General features: G+C 43.7%; 1 protein-coding gene across 4 annotated transcripts; it reads right to left on the bottom strand.

The window, feature by feature from the left end:
* Positions 1-345: 345 nt before the first annotated feature.
* On the bottom strand, positions 346-20,489 carry LOC134447828 (glucoside xylosyltransferase 1-like). 4 transcript variants are annotated; one of them, XR_010034641.1, is made up of 9 exons: positions 20,156-20,489; positions 18,617-18,712; positions 16,435-16,657; positions 15,462-15,593; positions 12,610-12,861; positions 9,458-9,581; positions 8,174-8,346; positions 3,171-3,460; positions 346-1,591 (listed from the first exon to the last, which is right to left on the bottom strand). XR_010034641.1 is itself a non-coding variant. In XM_063197497.1 (8 exons), exons 1-8 carry the CDS (start codon positions 20,368-20,370, stop codon positions 3,290-3,292), a joined length of 1,386 nt encoding a protein of 461 aa, XP_063053567.1. In that variant the 5' UTR covers positions 20,371-20,489; the 3' UTR covers positions 346-3,289. The 4 variants fall into 4 exon arrangements, 3 of the variants coding, with proteins under 3 accessions (XP_063053567.1, XP_063053568.1, XP_063053569.1); XM_063197497.1 differs by having other exon boundaries at positions 346-3,460; XM_063197498.1 differs by lacking the exon at positions 18,617-18,712 and having other exon boundaries at positions 346-3,460.
* Between the last annotated feature and the right edge of the window lie 3,511 nt (positions 20,490-24,000).

Genomic DNA, 24,000 nt, shown 5'->3' with positions numbered 1-24,000 from the left:
TTCAATTATTCATGACCTGGCTCTCTCTCTCCCTCTTCCCTTTGCCAGTGACCACCTGGTGGATCTGTTCACTTATCACGGCCACCGCACCCCCCCCCCATCCTGTTTGATTATTCCCCGTTAATAAGGCACGCAAACCGCATTAGGGGCCATTTGTGCCTCATCAGGAGAATCATTCATCACAATTTCCCTGCAAGCACATTGATCTTAGTCTGAATGGCTAAGGCGACCGCTCCTCATACAATCGCTGTCTCGCTTGCAACGGATACAAGATAGCAAGATAACAAATTAGATGTGGGATGTTGCATATTAATCAAATCAGAAAATAATCAGGCACAGACATGATGATGTTGATATGAGACTGAATCAAGGCATTTATTATAAAAATATACATATATTACTGCATTTCCTGTATGGCCACACAAGGCTATGATGACATGATTGGTTGACAGACAAATTAAGACGGATGTTTCCGAGTTTCAACACACACATACAGTATGAAGGACATTTGAAAGCATGGGCGGCTCTACCACGGGCTTTGAGGATGTGACAAGAGAAACCCTGATAGTCACTTAGTGCAAAACCCTCTGCTTTGGTATCAGTAAGGTACCAGCCAAAAGACATGAGAGTGTGATTGGCTGAGTGGACTGATTCGTCATCATGTAAACGTTTCTATTTAGGCTACCACAGGTCAATATAAATACAGATTTGATCTCTACTATGTTTCACAGCATGAAGACGGCATTCTGTAAAACACAAAAAGAACATAAAATTCTCCAGATAAAATCTTTTTTGAAAGTGCTTAAATAAAACAGTACCTTAAAATACCTTGATATGGACACATATGTCATCCTCACACTGACTGACATTAATGTCTTATTTTCAATGATAAATTATACATTTCCACAGGTTTTATAAGACATTTTTGTTCTGACTGCTGCACTGCAAATAGTATATTGTCATTCTCACTCAGTATCTGTTCAAACTTAGACTTTTTCATAGCATGAAAAAAACTAAATACTAACACCAATGAACATCAAATTACATTATTCTTGATATTTGCAAAATTCAATGTAACGTAACATTATACAGGTATAATACTATTTTTCCAACACCTTCTTAAAATAGTCTATCTTGGTAGACAGCCACAGAATTACCATATACAGTATGTACTGTCTCATTGGCAAGATAGAAAAAACAAAACAAAACCAAATAATAAAAAAAAAAACCCCAGAAATACAACATTAACACTGTTGCTGTCCAGAGACAAAGTACGGATTCCATGGCAAAGCTAAGGAAATAACAATCATTAGTGAGGTGTTGATATGTTGTATTCATAAGCCCTTATAAGTTATTCCAGATAAGATTAAAAAAGGCATCAAACGTTGATGCAAAGCTAAATTATAGACTGTTAGTTAACGATCCTCATACTGGCTCTTGCAATACCTACTACAAGTGGGTATTCTTGTCAATGTTTGATCTACGTAGCTCATACGTGACATTCACTAATGGATTCAGAGGAATGTCAACACACTTTGCTACTACTCTGGAAGATGAAGAGGTGTAGATCTGGTCTACATGGAAAGCTCACCTGCAGGCAATGCAACAAAAGAGGGAGAGAGAAAATGAAAAAAAATTGGCTTGGTGCCCGCTAAAATTCCAGAAACCGTCCTCCTTCTTTAAAAGGACCTTCAAAGATTACTGCATTATGAAGGAGAGTGATTGTCACATCCTGATTGATACGATATGTTTGGCCTCTCTTCTCATAGGAACAAGACAGAACCAAGTTGGCGCTTCAACACAGAGACAGCACCTATGTACAGTAACCCGCACGCTTTACTCCAGGCCAAAACAAATCAGGGCTTTCTATAGCCACCCATCAGTACCCTCCTGAAGGCCTTGTTATACCCTACGGAATCGGGTGAAATTCGTCTTTCCGGGCCAACCGTTGCTCCCGGAGTTGCATTCATACTTCCGTTCATCAAATGGATGTTACATAATAAATCCTCTAGAAGGCAGCATTGGTTGGCTATAAATGGACAGTTGCTGTGGCAGATGTGTGTTAGTTTTTAGAAATGATTTAGCCCAAATAAAATAGTCAGACCTACGATTCACGGCGATAACACACTGAAACAACTTTAAGATTTGTGTAATTATTAGAGATGCACCGGATCTAAGATCCGGTTCCGGCAGGATAGTAGGGTTTTTCACAGGATCCGGGTCCGGCAGGATCTTAAGCAGTGGATCCAGTATCCGCCAGTTACCTAAAAATCAGGATCTGGTGCATCTCTAGTTTTAACGTAGCCTAGGCTTTTCAGTCAGTCTTTCACAACCCCAATCGCTGCATGGAGTGAAAGCCCTTTGGAAGCGGCCATTGCAGGCAGTGTGGCAGTAAGCCAATGAGTCTAAAAAATAGTTTGAGCCAATGTAATAAAAAAGGCCCACGTGTGCGAGTAGGCTATGGGTTTCAACCCTTTCGTAGGATCCGGTATCCGGTTCTGGATCCGGCAGGATCTTAAGCAGTGGATCCGGTATCCGGCAGGATCCTAAAAATCAGGATCCGGTGCATCTCTAGTAATTACGTTTAAACAAATCCTGGAGACTTCATGCTGGCCATTTACGTTGGTTGATGGGAAAACGAGCGTCCTCCGAGCCCAAATGTAAACAAATGAGCCATGTTTTCAGCTTGGCTAGTATGGTAGTGGAAATATACCCTTTCACAAATTCACAGGTTATTTCCTGTACTATTTCGTTTGTAGATGTGAAATACTACTCTTCTTGTTTGAGTTTTGTGAATTGATATATTTTTGACTATACTGCCCACATGAATTCCTCTGGTATTGCTCCGTTTTGTTCGGAGCTCATCGGATTGCTAAGCTCTTGACCAACGGACAAACTGACGGATGGAACGTCCCCCGGAACCGGGTGAAAGCGTCCGTTTCCGTAATTACCGCAGGGTATAAATGGGTCTTGAGATGGCAGCAGAGGAGCAGAGGAAGAACCACAGGTAGAACCACTCTTGGGCCGGAACCACACGTACACTTTCCAGCTTTAGAAAGCAAACATCTTGCCAGATAATTTGTGTCCACCCAACTCATTCCACCGGCACACAATCACCATTAGCACACACCGCTCCTCAGCCAGGTGAACGAGCTAATTTATGTAGTCACCTGCATAAACAGCACCGACAGAAGGTATGAATTCATGGCAGGTCTTTTCCCTCTCTCAAGCTGCTGTTTCAGTCCACCATCTCTGGACGGAATGGAATGGAACGGAATGGAAGCCAGTCTTAGGAGCTCCTCCGAGGGCCGTTGGCTCGCTGCTGGAGGTCGATGACACTCTGCCGAAGCCTCTTGGTGAAGAGGTGGGCCACACGGCCACAGTAGGTGTGGGACGCATCACGCAGCTTATCCTCCAGGGGCAGCAGCAGGGCTCCGAATGGGTCGGCTCCAAACGGATACTGTGGAGGAGACACACAGATAGATTAGATGTCAAGGCAGTCAGTGGTGCACGCTGTTCTCACAGGAAAACACAAAGCCTAGCCTGGCGGGTGGGTGGGGGACACATACGTAGATGACGGGTTATCACGGATCTGACATGAAAACTGATTCGACAAGTTTTAGTGGCCATAGACTCGCCTGGTCAATACCAGCATACTACAGTGTGGATACAGTCAAGATACCAGGCAGTTATGCCTGATCATTCCTTCATATTACACTGCATTTCACAGAGAGGCTATAATTGCCATTCAGCTACACAGACGAATTTTTCATGAGGATTCATGTAAATCACACAAAGTTGAAGCTGTCACTCACACAGGTCCATGTGTTTGCTAGTTTATGCTGTAATGTTCTGTAACCCACCTCTGGTTTGTTACCAGACACACAGCATACACACACAGCATGCATACACAACAGTGCACAACACACACGCAGACGTAGGGAGCTGCTCCAGCTGTGCAGCTCGCGGTCGGCCCGTTGCTAGGCGACCACCTTGTTTAACGACTTTCACTTCTTTTGATTCTTGACTGAGACCTCCACGCTTTTTGATTCTCTGAACTTTCATTAATTGATCCTTCATCTTTCACACTTTCACCTTGTTCTGTTCCTGCAATAACAACAGATGCTGATGTACCCACGGCCAGGCACTACAGGCTCATCACCACCTCCCTGAACGTCGTCTACCGCTGGAGACCTCACCTCTTCTTTGCAGCGTCCTCTTAACGAAATGCACAATTTTGAAGCCAATTAAGATGCAACAATCAGACTTCCTCAAATTGGTGGACACTATTTGAATGAGATTGCCTTTGAGGTTTGTAAGGGAATTCACAAAATCAAAACAATCAGACAATGGGCCATGGCAGTTGGCAAAAAGCACACCCAAAAGCATCCAGAACTCTAGGAAATGGATGACCTGGGAGAGACCTTGCAAACAATTTCTCCAAACTTCGAAATCAGCCACTTGACAACAACAACAACAACAACAATGGAGACAGGGAACGAAGAAATGTGGCTGTGCATAAAATAAAAAATGTTCCAAACCTTTGCTTAGTGGCAAACATAACATGTTTTACAGCCTCCATCCGTTTTTCCTGAGGACAAGTCACAAAGGGAAAAAGGAGAGGAGGCAGTGGTGGCAGTGGCAAACGACTGGTGTAAAGCAGTCAACGGCACTAAATCACCGGCAGTCCTCTGTCTAACTGCCAAGCCCTCATATTCCACGCCGCCCAGCCCGCCGTCGAAACCAAATCTCCCCTTCGAACTTCTTTTACATCCCTAGCGGAATGCATCTGCTTTTTACTGTCCGCACTGTAAATAAGGGGAGATTACTTTTTTATGGAGCCTCGTTTGACTCCTTGTTTGGGACAAACATTAGGTCACTCAGTGCACTGAGACGTTTTTCTTTTTCTTTTCTTTTTTTTTTAACCCCCTTTGATTTTACGGCTGTGCATGTGATACACATACACATCAGGGCCGGGGGGTGATAAAGCAGCATTTACTGTCTTCCTATTGATTTTAATGGGGAGGATGACGGTGGGTGCGGTGTACAGTGTGGTGCGGTGTGTGAGATGCGGCAGGCCAGAGTTGTGCTTCCTGGAGCCTACGGCATGGCCCGCGGCCTCCTCAGCACTAAAAAGATTTTACGGCTCTTTTGCGGGGAGGGACGCTGAAGCCTGCGTAATGGTCGGGCGTTTTATGATCAGTGTGGGGTTGAATCTCGCACAGCTCTCTCCCCACACCCTGCGTTTGCTAGGGCGCCTTAGGGGAGGCAGGGAGAAGCTCTGCGGGATTGGAGAGCAGACAAACTGACTGCCACAAATGGAGGACAGACTGGCGACACCCCTAGGAGAGCATGGGGTGACTAGGAGTGCGTCTTAATATGCAACCTTGCCTCCTCCACTTGCCTCCTCCACTTGCTTCTCGTCATGATGACATCACTGACAACAGCATTATATTTCAATATCTTGCAAAAGCTCAATTGTAGAGTCTTTTTCTCATTTGCAATTGGGATGGTGAATGAAAAATAGTCCCTCAAAAGTTGTTGTGGCTAGGCTGACAGCTGGGAAATTTATCGTTTTCTCCACGGAGGAGGGGCCAGGAGGCGGGACGAGGAGACAAGCGCAAGTGGAGGAGGCAAGGTCGCATATACTCATGAACGGTCATCCGGGTACTTTGCTCTTAAATTTGCGTTACGCCCCTTTATGGGTGAAAACAAACCGAATGTCTCATTGACTTACATGCTACATTGGCTAGCCTAAATGAATACATTCCATGCTTCAGCCACGGCTGTTTGGCTATATTATTTGAACAACCGGCAACGGAACACGTTTTCGGCATGTTGCGCGTGAACAACGCTAGTCTACAGGTCCGTATCTTTCGTTTATTAATCCCCAACATCACCAATTGACTTGCATGTGTTGTTTTCCCCCACAAATGGGCGTAACGCACATGGAAAACGTCACGCCGTTCATGAGTATTAAGACGCACTCTAGGACTGCAATAGGGAGGGAGGATCAGGTGATGGAATGGGATGGGATGGGGTAGGGCAAGATATGATGGGGAATCGTTGTGATGAGAGGGGCTGTGATGAAGAGACTTCAAAAAGATGCCTCACACTGTAATGTTTATTTTTGTCCCAATAAACTATCAGATTTGGATTCCAACGTGCAACTTTTCACTACTCACTAACAGTAAATACTGAACTCCTTCTGCCTTTCTCCTCGCCATTATACCAGAGAGCAGAAAGGTCTTGGGATCATAAAAAGACAAGTGATGCATGTGTGGGCGAGCAAGAATAAATGAGTGTTTTCACAGCTCTATTTCCAAAAGTTCAGGGTGATGCCCTTACACTGGCCAAGAGGTGAGGGAGGAGCACCATCCACTCATATGGGTCTGAGAGTCGACTAATTCTCCATTAACGTGGACCAGGACTAAAATGCCATTCCTACCATGAATCTGCCGCCCGCCCGCCCGCCCGCCTGTTTGTCTGTGGGTCACTCTGTAGGGGCGAGCAGCATCTCTGGCCTGGTCAAACGCCAAACGACTCTGACCGTAATGAGTGCACTCATTTCCCTAATGGCCGAGCACACCAACCACCCACGCTGATGGAGCCGCTGTAGTAATAGTCAGACAAATAACCTCTTACTTCCGACCCTTCCTCTCCTCCTCATCCCTTCATTTCTCAACTGCCTCCAACATAGCCCTCTGTCTCTGGCTTTTTTTCCCTACCTCTACATGCTCTCTCTACATTCCTAATCTGTCTCTCTCTACATCCATAGTAAATCTCTGTCCCCCTGTCTCACACCGGTCTTTCGACCCGTCTTTTTTGTCTCTTTTCCCATCCCTCTCCCCCTTTGTTTTGCCATTTCCCGATCTGTCTCCCTCTCCTTCCATCTGTCTCTCCCTCCCTCTTCTCGCATTTCTGTCCATCTTTCTCTCGCCCTCTCTCTCAACATTGTACCTCTCTCTCTCTTCCCATCTCTATCCATCTCTCCCACTCTACATTCCTATCTATCTCTCACTTTCCACCCCATCTCTCTCTCTCCCTCTCTCTATGTTCCTCTCTCTCCCTCAGAAGAGCAATCGGAGGAGCAGATGAGAGAGAGAGAGAGAGTGAGAGAGTGAGAGAGTGAGAGAGTGAGAGAGTGAGAGAGAGAGAGAGAGAGAGAGAGAGAGAGAGAGAGAGAGAGAGAGAGAGAGAGAGAGATAGCGTCAGGCCAGGGGGGTCAGCAGCAAAGATACGTGATAAGCTGTCGGCTGCGCTGACGGCCAGGCAAACAGGGGCTATCGATTCAGCCATTTCGCTTAAAGACAGACGGCCAAACCTTAGGACCCTGATAGGAAAACGCAGCGGCCCGTGTGGCACGCAGATGATGTCATCCCCCAACAGCACAACGTTAAGCCTGGACAGCCGATGTCATTTAGGGCCGACAGTGATCAGTGAATCTCATATTGGAAAAGCTGAGGACTTAGGGAAGGAGAGATAAAAGAACCAACAACGCAGGTCTAGACACCCACCGGATAAACTGATCACCTGATACAGCCGATGCCATACGTCTCTGTGGACCCAACAGTCAAGATGGAACAACTCATCACCAAAAGTCGCAAGTCAAACACCCATGGAAAAGCAATTTTGAACACGGGCGCATCAGAGTAAAACGTTTCTTTATCTACACTTCCTTCCCAATGAAATATTTTAATTGAATCTGATAAGATTTTTGTTGTATGATAAAAGAAAATGGACTGTATGTGCTTTGGTGCCTTTTTTTGGAATGGAAGTAGGTTTCAGTCTGAGCCTCTCCCCTAAAAGCCATATCACTGAATGTAGGTTAACAGAATATATTTTCATTCTCAAGGGGCCCTTGAGCTGATCATTTTTTTCCTTCCTCTTCCTTCTAATGACCTGAGTGTAGGGGCTTGAAGCAAGAGACTACATCTAGATTGCTGCCAGTGCATTTGCATTCAACAGCAAGCAGTCCTCATTGCCAAACACCCCCACCCTCACCCTCACCCCATCATCTCTATATCTATGAACCATATACTATATGGCATATAGCACAGCAACATTAACAGCATTGCAGTTACAGTACGCAATCTTCACTCTTGCATGACAGGGCAGAAGATAGGAGATGGTGGCCCCTCTCTCTCTCTCTCGCTCGCTCTCGCTCATATACCTGCTGTATGGCTTCGTAGATGGCGCGGAACGCCGGCTGCTTGTCGTTATGGTACACTCCTCGGTTGCCATGGAGCACGAAGACCCCGTGTTGCTCGGCAGCGGCACAGTTGCTGCCGTAGATGCAGTGGTCGGGACGGTAATTCCACTGGCACGGGAAGACAAACAGACCCTCTGTGGGAAGAAGAGGGGAGAGGGGTGGGAGTTAGAGAGAGAGTTTGTGTGTGTGTGTGCATGCTTGTGTGTGTTTTGGAGGCACAAGAGAAAGGGGAGTGTGTGTCTGTGTGTGCCTGTGTGTGCGCGTGGGTGACGAGAGAAGTGTGCTTGCTCGTGTGTCTGTGTGCATGTGTGTGTGTGTGTGTGTGTGTGTGTGTGTGTGTGTGTGCGCGTGGGTGACGAGAGACGTGTGCTTGCACGTGTGTGTGTGTGTGTGTGTGTGTGTGTGTGTGTGTGTGTGTGTGTGCGCGCGCGCATGAGTGTGTGCGTGCGTGCGTGCGTTTGAGGGTACAAGAGAGGGAGCAGATGAGCACTCAATCAGGGGATTAGAGACTTGGGGAGCCAAAATCTCCCACTAATTTCATGCATAGTAAATATGGCCAAACTCGCCAACCGGGGGCTGCCATGTTGATATGGTGATGTTTATTATTTATTTGTAATTAAACCCTTACTTTTTTTCTGCCACTCTCAAAATCTGTTGCAAATTCAACATCTACAAAACAACATGATGGCAGACTGAAAACATGTATCTGACAGTTAGTTGCAGGTTTTGAAACAGCTAACAAGTCAAAGGAAGTGAACAACCGTGTACAGTTTATTCATGATGGTAAAAGGGAAATGTCTCCCGTGGTCTACCTATACATACTGTATATGTAAAAAGGGTCTTTAGCAGCTATTTAGCAAGAGGAGGTGACTGACGTAAGAGTTACTTGTGGCTTAGCTTGGGCAAAAAACATCTGCAGATATGAACATGCTGAACATCTTCTTTTCAGCTCTTTTTTTCGTCACCTTCCTAAAATAATCGCCTAAGTCATTTTTTTCCAGGTTTTTCAGGGAACACAAAAACTCCCTCAGAAAGGGGGAGGACATGAGTTAGGCGAAAACGTGAACTTGACCAAAAAATGACTTAGGCGATTATTTTAAGAAGGTGACGCTTTGCTGGTTATTCATTTATTAACATGGTGATGTTTCAACCTTGCGGTCTTCCTCGGAGGATGGAGGGACGGACGGATGAAAGGATGGAAAGATCCAATGAATGGATGGCTTGCTTGCTTAACGTTATGTGTACCTGGGTTGTGGTGGAATATGATGTTGAGGAGGTCCTGGTCCCCCCAGGTGATGTTCAGCTTATACTTCTGCAAGAGCGGCATCAGAAGCTCCCCCCACAGCAGAGCCACTGACGTCATGTCATTCTGATGAGGAGGAAGAGAAAGAGTGAGGACGTTTGATAGGAAAGAAAAGATTCACTTTTGAAATGATCCGTATGAGAATTCAATGACTCACTTTTGAAAAGATCTACTGTAAATGTGTTGAAGATATCGTGATCGTCTGCTGCCAAATGTCAAAAGTAGCCTTCTTTCCCCATAACAGGTAGGCTATTAGACACCATGTCTGGAGTCTTGCAGCCCTCTTTGTGTAGTAAATAAGACAGCTTGCTAATGCTTCCTAATGTCATGTGCGAGTTTGACTAAAGGATATCAAGAGCTAAAATAGATACCACATACTCATTTACATTCTGTCAGAGCTCTGTTTGAAGTAAATGTGCAAGCAAGTATAAAATAAACAAATAACCTTCTTTTTGCTACTCTCGCTGAAATGAATATAGGATGGAATATTTCCAGCTAACTACAGAAGTCTGATTGGGCAAAACATCAATAGGACAACACTGCACCCATCTGGCAGAAGGCTAACATTACAGCTGATGATGCCTTCTTCACTGTGTTATGATTTGGGCATCTGTGTTGGCCAAATATTTTTTCACAGAATAGCAAAGCACACAGCACTAAACAAACAAACAAGAGGACAAAAGGCATCTATTTTAAACATTGTGAAAGGGGCAACCCAAAAAACAACCCAGCGACCCAATTTTTTTTAAATTCTGTACAGTTCTCAAGATGTGTTCATTCATACCCATACAATTACACGCTACAAGTCTGACACCCTAACCCCTTACCGCTTGTGTGTGTGTGTGTGTGTACATCTGTGTATTTACTCTCGACTCAGATAACTTACTGCCAACACACACACGCACACACACACACACACACACACACACACACACACACACACACACACACACACACACACACACACACACACACACTTATTTGGATCTCATCAGCAGGGCAGCATTACAGATCCAAATAGTGGTGGAAGCAAATTTCATAGCAGTCGGTAATGTGTGTTACATTACACTTGTGTAAAATAATAGGCCAAGTCAGAATGGGCAATTAGATTAGGGAAAGGGATTAAAAGGGAGGTCATTGTTGTGTGTTTCAACCTTTCAGTACATTGAAATTGTACATTTTGAGTCTGCACCTGATACAATAGATGGGTGTGAATTTTGAATTAAATTCTATGGAGAGTATCATGATCTGCTTCTGTAGTCATAGTGCATGTTGACATGCATGCTTCTTTAGGTGTGAAAGGCTGTGAATGCTTTTGTAAATATGATTTTTGTTTTTAATTTTTATACATTTTCAAAACTGTCAAGACAACTTGTTTTTCACATGGTCATAATGGAATTATTTGTGTAGGATTTTGACAACAGAGATTCATTTGTAGCATTTGGAATAAGGCTGTAAGATAATAAAATGTGAAAAAAAAAGAAGCGCTGTGAATACTTTCCGGATTGACTGTAACGCAGTCGCTCTGAGCGTCATCACCAATGTTACCAGATCTTGGATGAGAAATAAGTGACTGCAGTCTTTTGGGCTACTACGTATTCAGGACTCCTTTCGTTTATTTCTCGTCACAGATGGGGCAACACTGGCCATTATGGTACCTAAAATGCCTAGGGGCGAAACACCAGTCACTCACACACTTTTTGATACACCAGTCACTCACACACTTGCCCTTGTGACTAGTTATCTATGGACTTAAGTAACTGCAACATGAAAGTTTACAACAGGTTTGCAGCATGGGGTTCCATGCCCTAGCATCTTAGCTTTGTGTCCTAGCGCATACGTGCACAAATTATTTACAGACACAGACGCTACGTCTTCCCTCCTTCCCTCAAGGGCTGTGTACAGTATGCTCTCTACGCAGCCTGTCGGCAACAGGTCTCCACAGACAGTTCTCTCACTCCCACTGTCACTGATTCATCGCTGTCACGTTCAGTGCATTCTTCCATTACATCCAGAAGGGCGAATCTTTACTTCAATTCGAGTTTCGATATTGTTCGGCTAAAAACAACAAATATCATAGCAAGCTAACAGCTGTGCGCAAAGTCTTGGAGCCCAATGGTCGCATCGCGATTACCCTCTGGTTTTTGAGTGACACTTCTAGTCAAAACCCACAAAATCTACACATCACTGAGTTCCTTAGGTCCTTGACTACAACACCGAGTCCTTTATTTTTTTGGTATTTCCTGCAATATATCAAAAAAAGACAGCTAAGTGCAGGAAGTCAAATTGCGCATGGTCAGTACTGATTGGCTTTCGTCCATTTTTGTCATCGTATACACTGATGTAATTGGTCCAATGCCGCTTCTGACGAAAGCAGACAACCAATCGCGTTGTTTGAATCTAAGGAAGTGTGCCTTCCGAGTTATTTTCGGTCCTTTTTTAGCTTTTCAACGCCAAAAAATGTGTCTTGCTTGTTCCACGTTGCAACTTTAGGCTGCACCTTCAAGCCTTTGATGGACATAAGGTGAGGATATTTACCAAAACCTCTGCACTGTTTTTGTTCTATGGAGACTTACGAAGGGACTGGTGGCGTTTCTGATGGACTGGTGACTCTTATCACGCCATGAAGTCATCAAAGGTAAATCATTCCATAATTTTATTGACGGATTCCTTTGGTCGACTTATTCATTAAGACATTATGTGAATGCACAGTGTATATTGGGGACAGAAATGAGTCTTATGGCTGGAAAGATGAAAGGGAAAGCTTTAATTTGGTATGATGAGTGACTGTATCACGTGCAATAAACAAAATAGGACACACGATAAACAAAACATGACCGGAAACGAGAGCACTAGCGCCCCCGGAACGCTAACAGGTTAACAAAAACAACCCTATGTGTTAAGAAAAGAGATGTCTTTTGAAGGAGGAAACCAACGCACACCAGAGGTTTCGAGGTGCAGGTAGCGGGTAGATCAGTTTTTTAGAAGAAGATACCGCACACTCTTGTCCATCGTGCTGCAATTTATTAAGAAAACAACGTTTCGGCCCGTATGGCGGTATCTTCTTCTAAGAAAGGGGATGTGTCATTCCTACCTTGAAGTGTTTGGCCCTGATGCGCGTCATGTTCATGAGCATGACTCCTGAGTTGACGCCCGTCTCTCCGTAGTAGGGGTGGCGGGCGAAGCGGTTGTACCAGCCGATGCGAGGCTCCTCGTGCTCGGGCGCCATGCCTGCCATCTGGCTGGAGTTGAAGTGGGACAGGAAGCTCCAGATCTCCTCCACCGGCTGCAGGAACAGGATGTCAGTGTCCACGTACAGCAGCGAGTCCACGTCTTTCAGAAGGAGCTGCGGAGCAGGAGAGATCAAAAGATATTTACCAAAAGATATTTACCAACATAAAGCACAGCGCACATCACAAATGCAAAGGAGTAATGTCAAGTCCAGTCTCTTAGCGGGTGTGATCCTCTACTCCTTTTTCTTTGGCTTTTAGTGGTGGCGCATACAGTGCTGGCCTAAAGTATTGGCAATCATTTTCTGGAAGAAATTGAGTATTATCTGACAGAATTGAAGGGGTGCCAATACTTTTGGCCAGCACTGTACACTATGTGCACTAACGCCATTTACAGTGCTAATGTAACTCTATTCATTCGCAACCTCTGCTGGTCTCCAAAAGGGGTGTACACCTCATGTCACATGGCTCCTGGAAAAGTGTCCTGATAAATTATCTCTACCTTATCAATCGTCTCTGGTGTGATTGGTCAGTTACGGATAAGATAGATTGCAAGATGGCCATGAGACCGCATTGTTACCCATAGACTACTAGATGCCGTGTTGTCCATCCCTTTGCTTCGTAATGAATGGCCTCAGTTTTGACGCCTTGTTTCACCGTTATTACGCTGCCATCAATAAGCAACGAAGGAATACTGATACATTATGTTGTGGGTGAAGGTAAAACAACAGCTGTGAAAAACATAGGATACTGGACCAAGACGGTAATGCCCAAGGTTGGGTCATGCCAAAAGTTGAATGAGGCATATGAAGGTGTTCTAACATAGATCTATGATCATACCAGAGGAATCCAAAGGAATCCACCAACATGGGCATAGTTACAAAATCACTTTGTTGAAGTGATTTTTGAAGTGAATGTTGTCCATGAAATCATGGATTTGGAAATACATGAATATGAATGTGGCTTCAGGCATGCCTTGACTTAAAGATTCGGTAGTTTTGGGCTTTCATGGGTTTCTTGGGATATTTTGTTCACTGTAAACACTGCAAGCAAAACAAATTCTGTGTAAAAACAGTGAATTGCATGTTTGCATGCATATATAGTACCTGTAAAATTGAAACATAAAAATCTATTCAATTCATGTAACGTCAACAATAGAAAGTATTCTGAAACCTGGTGTACTTTGATTGACTCCATGAACCTTGTGAAGTGAAAAGGGTTATTCTTTGATGGATGTATTTAATTTTGAATTACGTTTGTTCTAGTGTCTGGTAACGTTAGTGCAAGCAGAAAGAAAGTGTTCTATTCTGAAATGAAGGGTTAGTTTAACAATGTGTTTTTGAGAAGAAAATCAACAATTTTGTCAAATGTGTTTTGTAGGCGTGAGTCTGTATTACAGTAACTTCCTCAACAGTAACAGTAACAGTAACTTCCTCAAATTAAATGAGGATAAAACTGAAGTGTTGCTCATTGGGCCTGAGGAAAAACGTGCAAAACTTCACTTAAGCCTAGGTGACCTAAGCATACATATTAAAGATAAGGTTACTAGCCTATGTGTGGTCATAGACTCAGATTTGAGCTTTGAGCCTCACATCAACAAGATAACAAAATCTGCTTTTTTCCATCTTAGAAATGTCAACAAAGTGCGCGGCTTGGCCCCCCGACAAGACGCTGAAAAACGTATTCATGCCTTTGTCACCAGTAGGCTAGACTACTGTAATGCTCTCTTCTCTGGTCTGCCAAAAAAGTTAATTGACAAATTGCAACTCATTCAAAATTCTGCATCAAGAATCCTAACAAGAACCAGAATGAGAGAGCACATCACTCCTGTCTTGGCAGACCTGCACTGGTTACCTGTCTCATACAGAATTGACTTTAAGATTCTGCTGACAGTATTTAAAGCATTAAATGGACTTGCCCCTAGTTATATCTCTGACATGCTCTCTTTTTATGCCCCTGCTCGAGCTCTCAGGTCCACTGATGCCAAGCTGCTAAGGACTCCCACCCCCCCGCAAAAGAAGATTGGCGACGCCGCATTCGTTTGCAATGCGCCCAAGAGATGGAACGCCCTCCCCATCGAGAGCCGATCAGCCAGGTCCGTCGACTCCTTCAAGAAGCAGCTGAAGACCCACCTCTTCACCCTTGCCAACTCCTAGCTGCCAAGGCGTCACAGCTGTCGCAGCGTCCTTACTGTCCACAACCAGCCCTGGCAGGGGGCTCCCCTAGGTGGCCGCTGGTCTCTGCCTGAGGTTTCTTCCTGGCTATAGGGTTTTTTTTTCTCAGACCTCATTGAGCTTTTTTTCCCCCTTTTTCCCCCTTGGCTGGAATATACCAGTATGTGGGGGGCCTTGCCATGGCAAAGTTTGAGAACCCTTGTGTTAGCAAATTAATAAAAACTGTCATCAGCAAGGAAAAATACACCACACAAAAACAATACATGTATTCGGATTTGTTTGGGATTTTTTTTGGGGTGCTGGGGGTGGAGTGGGGTTGGGCCTTTATTCCGACATGATAGTTTGAGATTTTACAGGAATCAGTGGAGAGAGGGATGGTGTAGTGTTGGGAAATGAACTGGAACCGAATTGGCAAACAAGCCAATATTATATGGATGTTTGCCAAAATTTCAACAACAAAAAGATTCAAAAATTGCAAAAATTTTATACGTGCAGGCACCTTCTCAGAAAGGGATGACAGAAGAGCTCAGACCAGAACTTACAGGCAGGAATAGGCGCTGAGAGGCACAAGGCTTGAAGAGCTTCTTCCATTCCTTGGCGTTCTCATGTGGAAAGGTGATGGGATACATTGAGTAGTTGAACTTGGCCTGGTATACAGCAGGCCACGAGTTGAGCTAAAGGAGGGATAGGAGACAAGTCAGACACATTCCATGAACACCAAATGCTTGCTTTTAATCTGGATAATTACAGAATTTGACTGAAAATACAACACATAAACACTTAAAGTGATCCGATCTGATTAAAGTCTGTTTAAACCTGATTAAAGGAGGTGACTTTGACCTTTGTATAATAATCCGTAAACAATCAGGTACACTGCCCATGTCAACAAACAGATTATGGGAATACTATTCTTTGCAACAACTTGCTGATTGATTTTTTTGTCAAACTGTTAGTGCTGTGACTTGAATGGCATATAAACAAAAAAAAAACCCTTAGTAAACAGTCTCACGGTCAGAGTCAGTCTTGTGTTAGAGCAAAACTAACCCAGAATTAATTTGGTACACATTGCACTGATTCAGTCACTCATGACTTATGTGGGGTAATTCTTTTCCCTGTGATCTGGACAGCCTGAAGGCTGCCAATCATGCACCAGTTTAATGCAAACTGCATTAACTACCACAACACAAAATGTCTCAAAAGCAACTACATAGTGCGTGTGACTCTTGTGGTGTCTTTATTAGACTAAATGTATGCACATCACACCTTTCTATGACAAGGTGCAGGACAAAGGCATATCTATGAAGAGAGTAGAAGTCTGCACACACTGCAATCCTGACTGAATGTTTATTCATATGCACAACATTTCAACCCCTGATCAGGGTCTTCATCAGGCAGGCTGGTTAAGGCCCTGATGGACTGAAACGTTGTGTGACTCTTGCAGTGCCAAATGCATGCCTGGCCAAATGAGAAATTGGCATGATGAAAGAGCAAAACAGAATCTATCACGGTGCTCACTGCCTCTGTGAAGCCGCTGTGCAGCTCGTCTTCTGCGAAGATGTGGAAGCGCAACTTTCTGCGGCTGAAGAGGAGTGCAGACTTCAGCATGATGAGCGTCTCCTCCAGACGCGAACCACAGGCCACCACGGCCAGGTGCATGGGCTCCGACACCCCCGCCGTGCCAGCCTCCTCTCCGGGGGCCGAGCCCTGCTGCCGCTGCCTGGCAGCCGAATGCTTGCTGCTGCACATTGGGTAAACATGGAGAGGATGCTTACTTAATAGGTGTGGAAATATCAACAGATATGGGTGTCATCATACAGAGGCTAGCTTCACAGCAATGCACACTCACTCATACACAGACACATAGAACACAGATGAAAAAAGGGAACTTGAGCATTTGCTTCAATATTAGAAGAACAGCGAGTGCGTTTATATACAGTTCAGTATCCCGAATATTAGGGGTGTGCAAAATAATCGCCATATCGATGCATCGCGATACTTACTCTCACGATACAATGCATCGATTCATGACAAGGTATCGTGATACTCATTTTCTCAATATACTGCATGGATTCATGACAATTGATTATTTGATAACAATAAAATTTGATTTGCCACGGCTTATTTTGTTCAGTAGAGAATAGGTAATATTTCTGTTGTGATGTAAGCTCTCTCCCAGATGATAGAATGCTTAAATAGAATGAACTGACTTAAGAAAGCTACACAGCAACTGACAAATAAGCTGTATTTTACACATTTACTGAAGTAAATATCGCAATGCATCACAGTAGTACATGAATCGCAATGCATCGTGGCATGTGTATCGTGATGCACATCGAATCGTGAACCCTTTGTCAATACCCACCCCTTCCGAATATGAGGCATATCCCGGTTACGATCACATTCTGGATAAGGTGTTTATATGCGCACAGAACGTTACATCCCAGTTTACATTCTTGCCCGTTATAGAATTCTCTTCAAATGCGTGTAGCCTGGATACCAGCAACAGCGTTCTATGGGAAGCCCCTGTATTCGGGATAAGGTGTGTACATGTGTCAGTATTCCGGAATACTCCGTCTAGCATATCCCGATTTCTCAGTATCCCTAATAAGGGCTTATTCGGGATACTGAAGTGTTTATATGCTCAAACGCAAATTTGGGATACTTAATATCCCAATCATATTCGGGATACTGAACTGCATGTATACGCACTCAGTGTGTGTACATAAATTCACATTAACTTCTCACATTTCAAGTTCCACATATTTTTTTTTACTGGGGGGTGTTATTGTTAATAGCAATGCATACTAATAACAAACATTTTAAAGTTCAAATAAAGTGAAAAAACATGAAGAAACAGCTGCTGTTAAAGATTTACAAGGTTTCAGCTGGACTCCCTCAGTGCTTAATGGAATTCAAATGGCAAGCAAGACAAACACATTGTATTTCTACAGCCCACAATGGAACTACAATGGTATAGCCATGACTTGAGAATACACAATTTAGTCACATGAATGGCAGAGTTAATGGAAAGCCAGGACAAAGGTTGTCAACCTTGCTCCAGATTTCTGCTGGAGCCCTGAAAATCTTCCACCACTCCTCAATCTAAGGACACTTGATGATGATCAGTGACGTAAAATTGCTCTTGATTGTCAAAATCAGGCAAGTGTCTGCCCAAAGCAGGCCGTCACTGTAATTTAAATGAAAAAGCCGGCCAGTTTGAACATGCAGTTGTATTGAGAACAATAACCTTGACTTGTCCGTGGCGGAAGATGCAGATTTTTTTTGTTAAGCCCTTTCAGAGATTTTAGCATGTTTGAAATGTCTCAATATACTCCAAATATCATCCAAAAAGTTACTGCTGTGTTGCATCGTGTCTGTTAATGTAGCACAACTTTTGTAATGATATTTGGAGACGGTTAAGACACTTAAAACAGTATGTAACCAAACCAATGGCCCCATTAGCTGGCCAGGATCTGGGAAATGGTTGGGGGAAAAAAAATGACACGTCTTCTGGTAGGCTACTGAGAGGTCAAGGGTAGTGTGTGAGCAAGCATGTTGAAATCGATCGGAATTCTCTTTTCACTCTTCCAGAGCAGGTGAAACACAGGAAAAGGTTTGACAACCGATGGGTGGGTGGTGAGGCTGTCTGCACTGAAGTAAATCCAGATCACAGGATGTTTTGGTCAACTGATCCTACCTACAGGTGGATTCCATTAAGCAGTTCATTCCACAGACCCCAGGGGAGTCTCGCCAATTGGGATTCCAGTATGATACAGACACTGAACTCTTACACCTGACAGACAGGACAAGAAAAACAATGTTCCACATGAACACAACACATCTTCCTCTACAAAATGTTTTCATTGTCACTTTGAAGTTACTGTGTTCAACCTGACACAGGGGTGTTCCAGGTTCAGCCAGCAGTCACGGTGGCATTACAATACAAACTTCGACCTGAGCAAGGAACGAGGCCATGTTTAAATTTCGTGTGAAAGAGTAACGTCAACATTGGTCACACGATTGTTGCCTGTGCTGTGCCGAAAAGCGAGTCCCTGCCAGAACACGAGTGCACTTGTCGTGCCGAAAAGCGAGTGCCTGCCAGAACATGAGTGCCCTCATTGAAACCAATGGAAACCGATGACCAATTTTTCAGATAGTTTTTACCCATTGTTGCAGATAAATCCGACACAATTTAAGATGGAAAGCCTATCAATAAAGCATCTACATTCCTTCTGGAAGTATTACAAAGAACTGGTTACAATTTCAGTATTATTTCCATAAAAGAATCGAAGAATTGTCATAACAAATGTTACAGTTTCATTCAAATAGCTCATATTAAGTGGAGGACGAGTAATGTTTCATAAGCATATTTTTAGTTCATAAATTATGCAATTCATTCTGCAAAAAATTGTATAATTTCCTCTCAAAAAATGTAATTGGTTTCAATGAGGGCACTCGTGTTTTGGCAGGCACTCACTTTTCGGCACGACACCCTCATTGAAACCAATGACATTTTTTGAGAGAAAATTATACTATTTTTTGCAGAATGAATTACATAATTTATGAACTAAACATATGCTTATGAAACATTACTCGTCCTCCACTTAATATGAGCTATTTGAATGAAACCGTAACATTTGTTATGACTTGTTATTTATGAAATTAATACTGAAATTGTAACCAGCTCTTTGTAATACTTCCAGAAGGAATGTAGATGCTTTACTGATAGGCTTTCCATCTTAAATTGTGTCGGATTTGTCTGCAAAAATGGGTAAAAAAAATAAATCTGAAAAATTGGTCATTGGTTTCCATTGGTTTCAATGATGTTCTGGCAGGGACTCGCTTTTCGGCACGACACCTGCAGCTACGAGTCTTGTGGCAAGCAACACACACATCACCTCTTAATAGCAATATCACAAAAATACCACTTGAAGTTAAGTAGCTTTGCTTGAATGTGAACGAACATTACTACAATTCTTCGTTGAGCAATAGGCCTACAACGTGCAAAACTAACAACAAACAACTTAAGACAAGCAAATGTCAACCCACCATAAAGCTGCAGTGAACAAGAACCACTTTTACTTAATCCAAAGAATATTGTCTTAAATGTAGGCCTATGCATTTGAAATGTCAGCCACAAACGATCTGATTGCAACTTTACCGTGGTTATCTAGGGGCTAATTATGACAACAACACCTCAGACAATGTTGGGTCAGCTACAGCTAGCTAACGTTACCTTTCATCCCAGCCCTGATCAGCTGGGCCTTCGTTGCCAGACACTTTCTTGACTTTGTGTCCGCTGTAGTCACTTCGCGAGCTCGCTCGCGAAGCGCGCTGCTCGGAGAATCCACCGTCTGTTTCCAGAGAGGAGGCGAGTTGGCTAAACACGTACAAGACGGAGAAAAATGCCAGAAGAGTGCAAAACAAAAGCAAACGAAAACGGCGTCGCATTGTATTATTGCAAGTGCTCTTACTCGAGCAGATAGCTAATTAAACGAATGGATTCACGTCTTGATGCATTTGTGTTAATTACTAGAGACAGGTAACTTCGCTGATCCTCTCCTGTAGCGCTGCACACTGGCTGCATATTTTGACACTACGTAACTCCGCCCGACACGGCACACACCATACTTCAAGATAAAAGTTCTCATCTTAAAATGCAACGCAAAGGATACCAAAGTTCCTTTACTCGACATCGTGCTTGTGTTTATCTAACAGAATGGAGGGAATTATTTCAGTTAATCAAAACCCAACGTTTCATCTTCAGGAAAAGAAACAAGCAACCGCCAATTACATTTTGACAATGGTCTTTTATTATGATGAGTGTGACCTGGAAGCAAAATGCAAGCATGCTCTTTGTTGTCAAATTTAACATTTCATTTTACAGCTTAAAAATGAACAATAATTACTGTAGACTATCCTGTGCTTTTGTAGAGACCTTTCCATACTATACAAACGTATAGACTACGAATAGAGCCCATTACGCATAGGAAATGTGTGTCTATGGAGGAAGTGGTCCCACCAAGATGGCATTGTGTGGGCATCATTTGAAAGACTTGTATGGCAAAGACCTATAGGTAGGCCTGTGCTATATAGGCCCTATCCCATTTCTGTTTCATGGATGAATTACCGTATGTTCTAATATAAACCATACTAGTCCTATATAAAGTCCAGTCTCTCTGCACATAGACATGGGGGTGGATGACATCACATAGGCACTAACAGAGACGGTTTAGACCTTCCTATCAAAACCTCTGACACTAAGCCACAGATTTTCTAAAGGGGCTGTGAAGGCTACAGGCACGGCAGCTGACAGCTTTAAATGGACACAAGAGGTGCCCAAATTAAAAAGAAGTATTTATGGTGTAAGTACAACACTATCACACAGTGGTTACACCAGTTATTCCATTGTACCTAATGAGGTAGGTAGACATTGTTACTGGGGGGGAAAAAATCCAACTAGCACGCGCGCGCACACACACACACACACACACAACACAAACACACACACACACCTTCTAGCTAGGCCACCTCTGGACACAGGACAGCCATGTGAAATGAGCCCACAATAATGTGCTCGGGACAATGGACCCTTTTGTCCACTCCTGTTTGCTTCCCTACATACACATGTTAAATGTTCATTTGTACTGTAAATTATGTATTATTGTCCATTGGTACCAGTCCATCACTGTTACCTGTCCTGTCTTGCACTTAATGTCAGTCTGAAAAATGTCAGTTTTGTATATGTCTTGTCCTGGCATGGTATAGAGAGAAAACGTAATTAAATTTTTCCTTGTATGTCTTGTGCGTATGATGGAAGTGACAATAAAAGCTGACTTGACTTGACTACATACAATTAGCCTAAAGGCTTCCCATAAGGTTGCCAACTCTCTTGGGGAAAAAGTAAGGGACATTCGCTCAGGGGTTCTGGGCCCTCCCACAGAAAAAAAAATCATATGTTTAAGGCCATTTCCTCCATTTTTCAATTTCAGCTCAATATGAAACAGTAGGCCTACTTTTGTTTCTAAATATGGGATGATTCCGTAGGCCTATTTCAAGGGATGGTTGGCAACCCTATTTCCCATCCATCCAAATGTTTCTATTGTGGATGTATGCTTCCCTCATCTATGTGTTAGAGACACACTGGTAGTTAAACCATATGTTTGCTGTAGTTTGCACCTGTAGGGGCCTACCCCTTCATCTGCCAAACTTGTTGCCAATAGACTGCTGCTAATAAACATGTTGCTGCTAATAGACCAGTGTTTTCCAACCTTTTTTGTCTTGCGTACCCCCTAAGCATTTTAGTTGTACCATGAGTACCCCCGAATTCATGTTCTATATAACGTTCTTTGTCCTAATGTTACTGCTCCATACATTTGTTATAATAATAACATTTTTCCAAGTACCCCCTGCAGTGTGCTCGCGTACCCCTAGTGGTACACGACCCCTGGTTGGGAAACACTGTAATAGACTACTGATCCTGCACAGCATGCAGACCAGGTCAAGACTATGGAACCTACAAAACTTTGTGAAGTTTGGAAACATTTTTTTCTTCTTTTAAGGGTGCTGACCAAAATATTGTAAAACTGAAAATGAGAAAAGGACGCACCATCCATAGGTTTCTTCATTACACAGACGCGTTTCGGCGTTCTGCCTTCCTCAGTGGAATGCATGGTGCAACCTTTTCTCATTTTTCAGACCTACAAAACTTTGCCAAAGCGCCTGGAACACATAGATTGACTTGTTCTGCAGTTGAAGATGTCGTATTTTACTTTTCATTTTACCTTTACTTACTTAACCAGGGACTAAAATCGCACAGAGGTACTGCAGATCTTGCTTTTACAAGTGAGTCCTGTATTTTTATTTTTCTTCCACCTTCCTGATTCACCTCCATGTCCTAAAGGGATGGAGGAAGACCAGAGCCTTGTCCTTCCTCTCCAGTCACATCCCAGATTCAAACACAAAGCAAGCCAATTTAGATTTCCTTGTTGGTTGGACAATCCATTGTACAGCCAATACTGAGGACAGACATTACAACGCATGCATGCATGCACCAGGGTTGCCCAAATTAAAAGAAGCAGTACATTTCTGCTGTAAGAGGGCATACAACACTAGCATACATGATAACATTGCGGGTTACACCAGTTAAGCCTATTCATCCATTGTAGGCCTTCCTAATGAGGTGACTAGAGGTTGTTGAATACATTTTGCTGTGTGCAGTGATATATGTGCTGTGGAGTGCTGGTGTCAATGACAATGGGAGTTTCCCAGGTGGGCTTAGGATTCTATGATTGATTGACTAGCTAGCGCGGCGTTTCTCAACAGGGGCCCTACAGCCTCCCAGGGGGCATTGGGCAGTCATGGGTAAGCGGTTAGGACATCAGACTTGTAGCCCAAATGTTGCCGGTTCGACTCCCGTCCCACCAGTTTGGTGGGGGGCAGTAATTAACCTTCTCCATGACTGAGGTACCCTGAGCATGGTAGGCTACCGTCCCGCCGCACTGCTCCCTTGGGGAGCCTTTGGGGGCCAAACATGATCTCGAACGAATTGCGTCTATAATCTAACGCAAACCAAAAGCTGAAATTGCATCCCGTTTACGACGCATTCTCTTTGACACACATGTGCAGTGGTCATGCAGCTGTCCGTGACATAGGTTTAGGGAAAGTTTTGGTCAGGGCACAAATTTAAAACTCAGAAGCGTGGCATTACAGTCAGGTTAGGTTTAGGGATGGTTTTAGGAAGGGCACAGCTAGACCAATCAGAAGTTACGTTTGCCTATGTGCTCTAGACAGCAGGGAAAGCGTTGGAATATGTAGGCAATCTTGGATGTTGGTTTGCGTGAGAAACCAGACACACTTTTTCGAGATCAGGCTCTGGGGGCTGCCCCGTTGCACGGGTGAGGCACAAATGCATTTTTTTTGCGCACAGTGAACACTTGTGTCCTGTAGTGCTGTGTCACAATGGCAATGGGACTTGGAGTTTCCCAGTTGGGCTTTCACTTCACTTCACTTTCATTGGGGAGCCCTAGGGGGGTGTTGAGAATACAGCTGGAGGGGGCGTAGCTTAGTTGTCATTTGGGG

The sequence above is a fragment of the Engraulis encrasicolus genome, chromosome 4, assembly GCF_034702125.1.
Source record: "Engraulis encrasicolus isolate BLACKSEA-1 chromosome 4, IST_EnEncr_1.0, whole genome shotgun sequence".
Classification (NCBI taxonomy): domain Eukaryota; kingdom Metazoa; phylum Chordata; class Actinopteri; order Clupeiformes; family Engraulidae; genus Engraulis; species Engraulis encrasicolus.
Note: the sequence above shows the minus strand (reverse complement) of the source record. Positions and strands in the feature narration are given on the sequence as shown.

Coding starts and splice junctions, on each gene's coding strand:
- LOC134447828 (XM_063197497.1), bottom strand. CDS start 20,370: ATGCGACGCCGTTTTCGTTTGCTTTTGTTTTGCACTCTTCTGGCATTT. Junction 16,658..18,616: donor TTAATGGAATCCACCTGTAG/GTAGGATCAGTT, acceptor CCCAATGTGCAG/CAGCAAGCATTCGGCTGCCA. Junction 15,594..16,434: donor ACAGCGGCTTCACAGAGGCA/GTGAGCACCGTG, acceptor TCCCTCCTTTAG/CTCAACTCGTGGCCTGCTGT.